The sequence below is a fragment of the Nematolebias whitei genome, chromosome 4 (assembly GCF_014905685.2).
Source record: "Nematolebias whitei isolate Nwh7 chromosome 4, NemWhi1, whole genome shotgun sequence".
NCBI lineage: Eukaryota > Metazoa > Chordata > Actinopteri > Cyprinodontiformes > Rivulidae > Nematolebias > Nematolebias whitei.
In genome coordinates, this window is record NC_056501.1 from 34694091 (window position 1) to 34705526 (window position 11436).

At 50.7% G+C, this 11436-nt stretch overlaps 1 protein-coding gene and 1 pseudogene across 1 annotated transcript; one reads left to right on the plus strand and one right to left on the minus strand.

Moving 5' to 3' along the window:
• Positions 1–655: 655 nt before the first annotated feature.
• LOC119408293 (deoxyuridine 5'-triphosphate nucleotidohydrolase-like) lies at positions 656–1446 on the minus strand. The gene is made up of 2 exons (XM_037675093.1): positions 1233–1446; positions 656–1167 (listed from the first exon to the last, which is right to left on the minus strand). Exons 1-2 carry the CDS (start codon positions 1444–1446, stop codon positions 656–658), a joined length of 726 nt encoding a protein of 241 aa, XP_037531021.1.
• A 948-nt stretch (positions 1447–2394) lies between these two features.
• On the plus strand, positions 2395–5203 carry LOC119408294 (annotated as a pseudogene).
• Positions 5204–11436: the final 6233 nt, after the last annotated feature.

The following is an 11436-nucleotide window of genomic DNA, read 5'->3' on the forward strand; positions in this document are numbered from 1 at the left end:
CTCTCTTCCAGGTACTGTTTCGTCTCCGCGTCCGCCACGATCTTGTAGCCGGGCATCGTCTCGGCGTGCTTCTTGATGCTGTCCGCGTGTTGGGCGACGTTGTCGCAACAACCTACCCACACGGTAAAATATAACAGTTCGGGTTTAGGAGCTCCGCCGGCCTCGACCACGCGGGTTGGCACTTCTTTGGCGGACGCGCCGGGTTTGGCTCCGGTCGACGACGAGTTGCCCTGATTCGAAGTAGGGTTGTGACCGCAGCACAACGATCCTAGTATAAGGCCGAGTAGTGCGATCTCCGTCGCCCAGGTCGAGGCGTACGCCACAAAACCTCCCCGCCGTTCGGGTTTCGCAGAGCTACCCATCGCGCGCTTTAATCGAAACCCTCTTCACAAATTTAGAAATAAAGTGCTCCGCGTGAGCGTATATATACACACGGCGCAAACCACATGCAACGTGGGCATCCGTCGGTCGGGCCGGAGTGTCCCACGGTCGCTCCGGCGTGGTGGGGGGTGTCGCTCCATCGGTCAGGTCGTCGCGTCGACGTTGAGATTAATCACGCGCATACGTTGCTTTCGATTAAACAAAGGGGGCATCTTTATTTAACAAACACACAAGGGGGAAAAAAAAACTTTACACATTTACATTTGGGAACTTTTCAATTGCGTCCGGTCGAGCCAAAGCCTCTGGCGCCGCGGTTCATTTCGGCGAGCGTCTGTTCCTCCACCAGGTCCGGGTAACAGATCTTCTCACAAACCAACTGAGCGACTCTGTCACCCCTCTTCACGTCAAACGTCGCCTTGCCGAAGTTAAAGAGTACAATGCTCACGTTTCCCCTGTAGTCTTCGTCTACGATGCCGGCGCCAACGTCGATGAAGTGTTTGGCCGCCAGACCCGATCTCAGTGCCACTCGCCCGTAGTATCCGCGAGAAACGGCGATCTGAATATCGGTCTTCACCACGGCCTTGTCCATGGCTCCAACCGTGCAATCGTGGGCGCTATAAAGATCGTATCCCGTGTCTCTGGTGAAACCGCGCGTGGGCGGGACGGCGTGCTCGGAAATTTTAGCGAACCTAAGCACGGGCTTGTCTCTTTCACGCTCCATTTTGACCGCGTTGATCGGGGAAAGCGCAGACGCGTCGTCTAAGGCGGATGCGTTGGACGAACCCGCTGGGTTTTGTAAGAGCCTTTACCGGATAAACCGCACCCGTCGGACGGGTCGGCGATGAGATTACTCACACGAAACGCGCCAACGCGGCCGGTTTGCGCTGCGACGGATGCGTCCGCCATGACACAGGCGCCGGCGTGTTTCTGGCCGCGCTCGGAAACCGTAATTGCTATTCGCGAGTGTGTCGTGTACGCCGCCGCGATTGTAATACCCATGGCGGTCGCGATCGCCTTCGCCTCGCGTAGCCGTTTGGGTGGGTCGCTGTTGTTTATTCTGTACATCGCCACCTCGTACGCTTACGGGCCTACTACACTACATAAGATTGCGACTTTTGTGTTTGTCGCGGAAAATACCGTAACCCAAACCCACTTGAGCGGGGGGTTGTCGCTTCTTATTTTATGCGCCGCCGTGACGCGCATCTGTGGACTAACCATACAGGAATGTATCCCTATAACCGCATTAGTTGCGAAACAGGTGGGCTTCGGCACACGCTCATTTCGAGGCGACACGTAACGCGCAGATACCACACACGTGGTTTAGTTGAGTTGCCCTTGAATATCAAATCAATCGTAGCAATCCAACGGATAGAATACTAACAAGAAGAAAGTGCGCGACTGTTGTCGGAACAACCTCAAGATGTTGTGTTATAAATGCGGCTCTCTCGATCCTCAACGCGAGCAACGCCAATTGCTCGTGCGGTCTGCGGGTAACAACGACTGGCCGTGGTGGTCCGCGGACACGAGGCCGTATTTACCGGCTTGTTATTTGCAAAACGGAGCCGAATTGGACACCCGTTCAGCTCGCTCGCCGATCCTTGTAACCGACAACGCGTCGCCTTCTATTATGTTTCGGAACAAGGTTCCGATGATAGAAGTCAACGAGCCCATGGACACGGAGTAAAAGAGGAAAGTCGATCGAAACGACACAATTTGTGAATATTTTGTTGCTGGTCCACGAAAGACGGCGCAAAATAAACTCGACCGCGCGTCGATGAAACCTCGACTCGTAATGCGCAAACCAGACGGCGTGCTCGCCGACAACGGAACCGCATATAACATGTGCGTTGTCACGGTTGGATGAAATGCCGAGATGGCGCATATGTAACGCGCGTCCTGGACGAAATGCATAGCGGGTATTTTTTTTTTATTTTCTTGTACAACCGACCACACCCCGCGACCTCTTATAAGAAGACGCGACAAAAGCCCGATTCCGGCACGGTCCGATCTAACATGGGTGAATTACAATTGATATTGGGGCCGATGTTTTCCGGGAAAACCACCGAGCTCCTCAGAAGACTACGCGTGTAACACGCTTCCAAGAAACGATGTCTCGTGATCAAACACGCAAAGGATCGCCGATATTCCGACTCTCACGTAGCAACGCACGACCTCGATACGATAAAAGCTACGACGACCATCTCGCATCTGGTCGAGGCCGAGCGCGAGGCGGCCGAGTATTCTGTGATCGGAATCGACGAGTCAAGTCAAGTCAAGTCAAGTCAAGTCCGATTTATTTATAGAGCACATTTAAAACAGAAACTGTTACCAAAGTGCTTAACAAAAATATCACAACATCAGATAAAAGGCAGCAAGATATATTTATAGCACATGGAATAAAAATATAAAACCAAAAACAATTAGAAACAATGAAATACTAAATCAGATCACGATGTGTCAAATGTCAAGGAAATAATAACAAAAAGCATAAACTCAGTCAGAAACAATGAAATACTAAATCAGATCAGATGACCTTGTGTTAAATAGGAATAATAACAAAAGCATAAACAGAATCAGCATCAAAGAAAAACCAGATCTAAATCCAATCACCCTGTGTTAAATGTCACTGAGTATAAATGTGTTTTTAGGAGAGATTTAAAAGCAGAGAGTGAGGTGGCATGTCGAATGCTGATGGGCAGATTGTTCCAAAGTTTAGGGCCCACGTCTGAGAACGCTCGATCTCCTCTGAGCTTCAGCCGGGTTTTTGGTACGGCCAAAAGCAGCTGGTCTGATGATCTCAAAGCCCGAGAAGGAGTATAAGGATGAAGAAGTTCGGAGAGGTATGATGGTGCAAGGCCGTTAATGCACTTGAATGTCAGCAGGAGAATTTTAAAATCAACTCTGACCCGTACAGGAAGCCAGTGAAGGGAGGAGAGAACCGGAGTAATGTGCTCAAACCTGTGAGTTCCTGTTAAAAGCCGAGCTGCAGCATTTTGTACGAGCTGGAGACGTGAGAGTGAAGCCTGACTAACCCCAACATAAAGCGAAATACAGTAGTCCAGCCGGGTTGTAATAAATGCATGGACTACTTTTTCAAGGTCGGATCTGGACAGAACGGACTTAAGCTTTGCTATCTGCCTTAACTGAAAGAAGCTTTTTTGTAGAACAGAGTTGATCTGTTTATTAAACTTAAAGTCAGAGTCTAACACTACCCCGAGATTGGTAACTGACTGCTTTAGATGAGGCTGAAGGGAGTGCAGGTTTACAGGATCAGTGACAGTGGTAGAGCTTGGGTTAAACACAATGACCTCAGTCTTCTGATCATTAAAACTCAAGAAGTTTGCAGCCATCCAAGTCTTGATGTCATCAAGACATTTTAGCAAAGGGAGGATGGAGCAAGAACTGTTTGGTTTTAAAGGTAGATAGATCTGAGAGTCATCGGCGTAACAGTGAAACGAAATACCATGTTTCCTCAGGATTGACCCCAAGGGGAGCAGATACAATGAAAACAGAAGGGGTCCAAGAATGGAGCCTTGTGGGACCCCACAGGAAAGAGGGACAGAAGCAGATAAATGATTGCCAAAGTTAACACAAAAACTCCTGTCACCCAGATAAGAACGGAACCATTCTAGCGCCACCCCTGTAATCCCAACCCAGTGTACTAGCCGTGACATAAGGATGCTGTGATCAACAGTGTCAAATGCAGCGGTAAGGTCGAGGAGTACCAGGATCACAGACTGACCAGAGTCATTCGCTAGCAGAATGTCATTACAGACCCTTACTAAAGCTGTCTCGGTGCTGTGCAGTTGTTTAAATCCTGACTGAAAAATCTCAAAAATTCCATTTACATTCAAAAACTTGGTTAGTTGACTAAAAACTATTTTCTCCAAGATTTTAGAAAGAAATGGAAGTTTTGAGATTGGCCTGAAGTTTGAACAAGCTGCAGGGTCAAGTCCGGGTTTTTAATTAATGGAGTTACCACTGCATGCTTTAAAACATCAGGGACCACACCTGTAGCCAAACTGCTGTTAATAATGACAAGAACAGAGGGTCCAGTTGACGGTAGAACCTGTTTAAAAAATGCAGCAGGGATGAGATCAGCAGGGGAGCCTGAGGGCTTCATGTGATCAACTTGAAGCCCTCAAATAACAACTCATTTAAAAATGAGAGTGAGATGGGGTCAAAGTGACTGAAGACTGCTGAGCAGGGGACAAGAATTGAAGGGTCGGCTGTGGAGTGTGGAATTGATGACCTAATCGACTCAACCTTTTCAAGAAAATGCCTGACAAACTTATTACAGGTGTCGACAGAGGCCTCAATGGTGGCAGACTGAGGCACGTTTAGAATGGTGTTAATGGTGCTGAAAAGAACGCGGGGGTTGTGACTGTTTGAGTTGATAATTTTTGAGAAATATTTGTTTTTCTCCTGTTTAACGGTGGTCTGATACGCTTTCCAACATGTTTTTAACATCTCAAAAGACACCTGAAGTTTATCTTTTTTCCATCGACGTTCAGCTCTTCTGCACGAGGCACAATTTTTTCCCGACGCGGTCGAATTCTGCGAGAATATGGCCAACGCGGGCAAGGTGGTGATCGTGGCGGCGTTGGACGGCACGTTCGAAAGAAAACCTTTTGGACGTGTACTGGATCTGGTCCTGTTAGCCGAAAGCGTCGTAAAGCTGTCTGCCATCTGCGCGCGGTGTCTTGGAAGCGCCGCGTTGTCTGGACGCATCGTCGCAGACACCGAAGTGGAACTGATCGGCGGCGCAGATATGTATCGGGCCTTGTGCAGAGCGTGTCACGCTTCGCGTCACGCGGTGTAGCGTACTGCTGCGGTCGTGATTACGTGCGAGGAGCGGCGGGCGAGAATGATCTCCGTTTGATTTTGTTTTGTCACCGTGCACACAAAGATAGCCGTCTGGGCTTTATTGTATTGTATTTGTTATTTTTCATAATAAACCAACTGTCACAAAAAGTGTTTTTTTTGGGGGGGAAAAGTTCATACCACGATGTACTAATTCACTAATGTGTAGATGTAGGATTCGCCATCAAAAAAATGCATGCTGTTCATAACTGTTGTTATTATGGCAATGACAATAAAGTTTACAATTATAATTACAATCAAAGTGAAAAACAGCTACCATATGTAAAATCTCTTGTAAGAAAATAAACAGAACACGGCGATTTAATCATACTGTTTATTGGCTCGCGTAAACAAACCATTTTGTGTGCACATTACACGCTCACGTTTAAATTGCGCACGGAGCTCGCGTGTGCCGCGCGACGGTGATCATGCCGCGTTGTATCGACTCATCAACCAGTTTGGGTCCACGTTCATTTTGTAGGCCAACAATGACGCTTGCTTGTAAACCTCAAAGGACGCCAGAATCATGTACAGAACCATACGCGTTATCCAAGACAAGGTCTCGTCTTGTGGTTGATACAGTTCGCGGGCCCGCAACAGGTCTCGCGTAATCCCCCGTAGCCTGTGCGGCTCCAAACGGCTTATGAGTTTATCAAGCTGTTTCCTGCAGCGTTCTTTGTTCTTCTTCACGTCCGCAGTGCACGAATGATCCTTTGGTAACTGAGATTTTTCACAACAGCCGCGACACTCGAGTATCATGCCTTGTAGCGTCAAAACTTCCAGTAAGAGAACGACGATTACGCTTACGGCTTTCACCGCATTGTCCCGGTCGACGCAGCTCGACAGCGGATGCGTCCACGTATCCAGCTCGCGCGGGTAGTTGGTATACGCGTGCCGTACACGAACGCCGTCCACCTGGGGAGACACATGTTTGAGATGCGCGTAGAATTCGACCGAGCTCGTCAAAGCACAAATGATCGTGCACGCGATATGTGCCACTTCATGGTCGGAGGCCGATAGCGATCGCCTTTGTAACGCGCACCAAGCGCCGGCTATTATCCCGGGCAATTTAAGGTCACGCCCAACAATTTTCACATTTTTGAGATGCTGATCCTTCCATCCCGTCTCGTGAGCGCACAGCTGGTTGCGAACCCGCGACTCGTGGCAACCGTCGCGAGTACAACATTCTTGGCTCGGCAGATCCAGTATGTGATAAACGGCTGACGCGATCGTCGATATCTTCTTCATGGCAGACCTGCTTATCACAGACTCGTGCGCGCCTCTGGCTTCAGCGAATCTGTTTGCGCCCAGAGATTTAAACGCAAACATATCGCGTTCAACGGCGGTTGCGTTCTTTGCTCAGTCTGAGTACTACTATACACAATTACAAGTGTAGTAGGGCGGCTCGATGTTCACTGACACAGACAAAACATAAATAAGATGTGGTATCATTTTTTATTCAAAACGTACAAAAAATAAAAAAAACATTCCATCTGGGAAATCAAAACCGATAGTACGACGCAAGGACGGGTGGTCCACGTGTCCTCGGCTGTCTCCGCTGTTCTCGTGCACCGACCGTCCGTCGATTTTATAACACGGACCGACCGTGTTTTTTTTTCCCTCTCGTGGTCCCCGACCGACTATGTTCCTACTTCTCGACCGACTGTGATCGTTTTTTTTGTTGGGTCCCGACCGACTGTGATCGTTTTTTTTGTTGGGTCCCGACCGACCGTGTTTCTACTTCCCGACCGACCGTTGTATGTTATTACAGTCGGTGCACTGGTCGTGCTAGTTCATACATATATAGTGGTGCTTGTGCGTTGATGAGTCTGTTGTGTGATTACGCGTTGGCGCTTGTGAGGTGACAGACGCGTCGCGCGATGGCCTGCAAATGTACAAATTCGGTCGGCAACTCGGATTGCTACGTCCTGCATCACGTCGATCGAGACACGGCCGTACTCGATCACGTGACTATTCCCAACAATCGCAGAGTGTTCTTTTTGGCACTGCCGCGCAATCGCATGAGCAACACGGGCGTGGATGAACTGTCTTTTGCGGCGTTGTCGACTGAAGACAAGGCTTTGTTTCAACTGCTCCTGTACGCGACGTACTATTGCAAGGGCACCGTGTTCCAGGTGACTCTCGAGGACCCCGACTTGGTCAGCATGTCTCTTCTGCTACGTGAAGATTTTGCGTACGGACGCTTATTCTGTTTCGCGTTGGATTTGGCGGCGCCCGAACACGCCGGGGACGCGGCGGCGGCCGTGTTCGAGAGGAACGACAACGAGGATGAAGCGTTGGGTTTGCTCGACGTCGACGTGGACATGGGTGTGTTTACAGAAGCGGGACCCGATCGACCGAACGTCAACCGGTGTGTGGCGGAACTGTATAATGCTTTCATGCGTCTCCAGCTGGCGAGGAAACGGATATCGTCCCTGAACAACGTGATGGTCGTGCAACGCGACGTGAATAAGGAGCTCGAGCCGCTGTTCGCGTGGATCGACGTCGACAACGACATGCTATACGCAAGCACATTGGATAAAAAGCAGATCAAGACGCTCCAAGGCTCGCTGTACATGCCGTCGGGTCAGTACGGCAAACAAAACGCAATGATGACGCTACCCGAGAGCGTCGCCATACTAGACCTGAAAAACCTGGAAAGGGCCGTGGGCCGCATCACAGACACGGAGGCGTCGCAACGCGGCAGACGCGAGTTGTTTCGCAAGCTGGCTCGCAAACTCATGGTCACAGAATGGTGCGGGCACGAAGTACTCGGCCGCTACGATGCGGCCGTGCATCGAGATGTGCTTTTTCGAGAAAAGCTGACGCGGTTCGCATCGGCGCTTGCAAGCGGCGGTGCGAACTGCGTCGACGCAGATGGTTTGATTGTTTTCCGGTATACGTTACACAGCCTGATAGATCATGATGAGCCCGATCTGTTTACGAGACCGCTCATGCACAAACACGTGCCCGTGGTGAGCGGGTACATAGACGCCACCTTACACGAGATGCGATCAAAGAACAGGACGAGGGCCGCGGCCGTCGCGTTGACTGGCGGCCGCTGCAAATGCGTGACGAAAACGCGCGAGTGCTCGGGTCGATGCGAAACGGCGTATCTGTGTTTTTATAACGAATCGACAAAACACCCAATCGCGTTGAGCAAAACAGAACAGAGTCACTATTTCGCGCGACTCTACCTGCACCTGGGCAAGCTCGAGAGATTGAGTAAGGAGCTGAAACAGAGTCTGCGCAGCAACGGCCAACGGTTCGAGCTGATAGCCAATACGGTGTGTGACGTTCTCGTCAACGGACGCATCGAAAATCAACACGCGCTGTATCGCAGAATACGCAACGTGTTGAGCGTACGGATGTTGAATTCTGACATGTCCGTGGGCAACCACTTACCGAACCTACACAAGAATCTGCAGAAATCCCTCCACGTTCACCCACAGTCCGCTGAAATTGTACGACAAGGCGATGGTGAGATACCTGTTTGTCACGCATCTGCAGGTCGGCAGACTGTTTCAAGCCTCGACCACGTTCAACTACATAATAACAAACACGGCACCGAGATACACCATAGAACGCATCATGTTGATGAACATCACCGGTCCTGGTGAAGGTAAAAGTTACGCGAACGGCGTTTTGACCGAGCAGTTTTGCCTGGTGTCCGGGTGTGTCGAGACCCTAACGTCGTTCACGCCGCAAGCGTTCAAATACAAACAAAATAGAACGGCGTCGGTGGTGATCATAAACGACGCGCACGTCATGCACGAGAAAACGTCCAAGGCAGTAGACAGAGTGTCAAACGTGATACCCAACATGTTCAAGAACCTACTGGACCACAGCGTTTTGGAAAGCGAAGTGGTCACGAAAAACATTGCGACCGGCCGCTCCAACACCGTGAGCCATTACGCCGTGCACAACTGCGGGTTCGTCTGGAACACGAACACGATGGGCTTCGTCAGCGAAGCGTGGGTCGACAGATGTCTGATGATGGAATCGGAGTATTCGAACGACCCGCCCCGAACGCGCAGCACTAAACAGCTCATGGACGTGGTGGAGCGCGAACGGATGGATCGCGTTACGCAGATATGCCTGTATCGACAAAACCTAGTGCAGTGCGCCACGATGATCGCCAACTCGGATGCGATACAATTCACGGCGCGCTACGACGTCGCGCGACAACACTGCCTGAACGCGATACGAAAAGCGCATGTCGTGTGCGAAGGCGTCGTCGCTCGAAGGGAAGAGGAGCGGATAAATCAGTTGGTGTACGCCGAGGCTATGAAATTGGCGTGTCACTTCGTTTTCGACCTGTGGATTCCACCGTGGATGGACCTACCCGCACCGGCGGACTTTACGAACTACGCGGATTACGCGAGGAGCGTGAACGCGAGCAGAGTGCGAGCGCTCGACGCGCTGACTTTTGGACAAGTCGCGTTGGAAGTCAACGTCGTCTACAAGCTGTGCGTGGTGGCCTGCCTGCCCGACATTTGTCCGCGCGTGCTCAACATGCAAGCGCGGTTCGTATGTAAAATCCTGGGCTACGTGTTGACGCAAATACACGCGCAGGCTCTGGATACGCACATCAAAGACTCTAAATTGACCGTGTCCCAACAGGACCGATTTCAAATCGAGGACGATGTTTTGAAGGGGGGAAGCGAAAGCATGCACAAGCTACTGGTGCTGGCGGCGGACTGTCGTGTTCCGGTCAGAGGCAACGGCTTTATGCGCCTGTGCACGTACTGGTTGTCCAACAGCACGTATTCGGCGAGTAAAGCCAGGGGCCTACGAGACCAATGCAAAAAGGTCTCGTGCGTGTCCGTCTCGTTGGAGCTCGTCTACAACCTGTTGGCTTTGTACGCGCCGCGGTCGCACGTGGCGTTCTGGACGGCAGTGTCAAACGCCATTTTGATGCGTTTCAAAACGGCGGCGGCGACAACGCGACCGCTCTAGCTCAGTGCCAAGACGACAATGACAAGCGACGGCGGACGACGACGGCGGACGACGACGCCACACTTTACATTCACGTTAGATTTCACGGAAGATCCCGTGCAAGCGACGGTCTTGGAAGCCACGGCGGGGGTGCGGATCCTGGACGAGCTGTCGTTTGAGAAAAGCGTGATGGGCGACCACGTGTACCGATGTTCCGTGCCCGCGTATTATGGGGGCGTGCTCGTGTACAGACTAGGCGAGTCCGCGCTGCGATACGCGTGCGACGACAATCACCTTGAGGAGTCTATGGTCGGCCCGCGCGGAACGTTTCACGGCGCCAGGTTGTGTGTGTATTCGTTGCGATATAGCGGCGTGCCCGTGGAGAACGTGTCATCGTTTTGCACGTTGAGGACTGTGTACTACCAGGACAAAATCGTCCTCAGACGCAACAAAGACGACCGCGGCAGGTACATTTCGCGCCTGGAACCCGACTGGGAGTGGTGCGACGCGGTGGACGTCTTCAACTCCATCAGAAACAACGTCGTGTTTACTACGGAAATGTTAAAATTGGACTATGCTTTAACGATGGTCTGCTTAGAAAGATTGTACCACGAACGCTTGGCGTACGTGGCTCGCACGGACGGGAACGTGGCATTAGCGCTGCGAAGAGACGAGGTCCCCACACGGACGCGTAAACGGACCGGCAGTGTTGACGACAACAACAATGGCGGGGACAATGTTAAGCGAGCGCGCTTATAACGTTTATAACGATTTGTAATTATACTGCATCAGTATGTTGTTGGTTTTTGTTTATGTCGTTTACAATAAACACGTGGTGAGTGAAACAGAGTGTGGTGATTTTTTTTGTGGGTCCAGTTTATTGTAGACGGCCAAGGTTAACATACATTGTGCATAGACACATGCTCGCTTACAATAAAAACACGCGGTGATTTATTTCTTTTGGTCAGTTTATTGTAGACGGTTACATATATTGCATAAACAGATAACACCGTACACACATGTCATATACATATTTACAGATAAAATATCACAAGGCCGCGTTCACGGCAATCGCGGGTAATCCGTGTCCGTGTTCTGACTGTTTAAACTTGACATGCGGTGCCATCGTTTGTTCGCCGTGTACATATACACAACCGCGGTGGTTGTGCAATACACGTGTCCCACGGCCGTGCACACGTTAAGTACCGTAGTCATGTGGCAACCTAAAACAAAGCTGAAATACACGATGCTTAT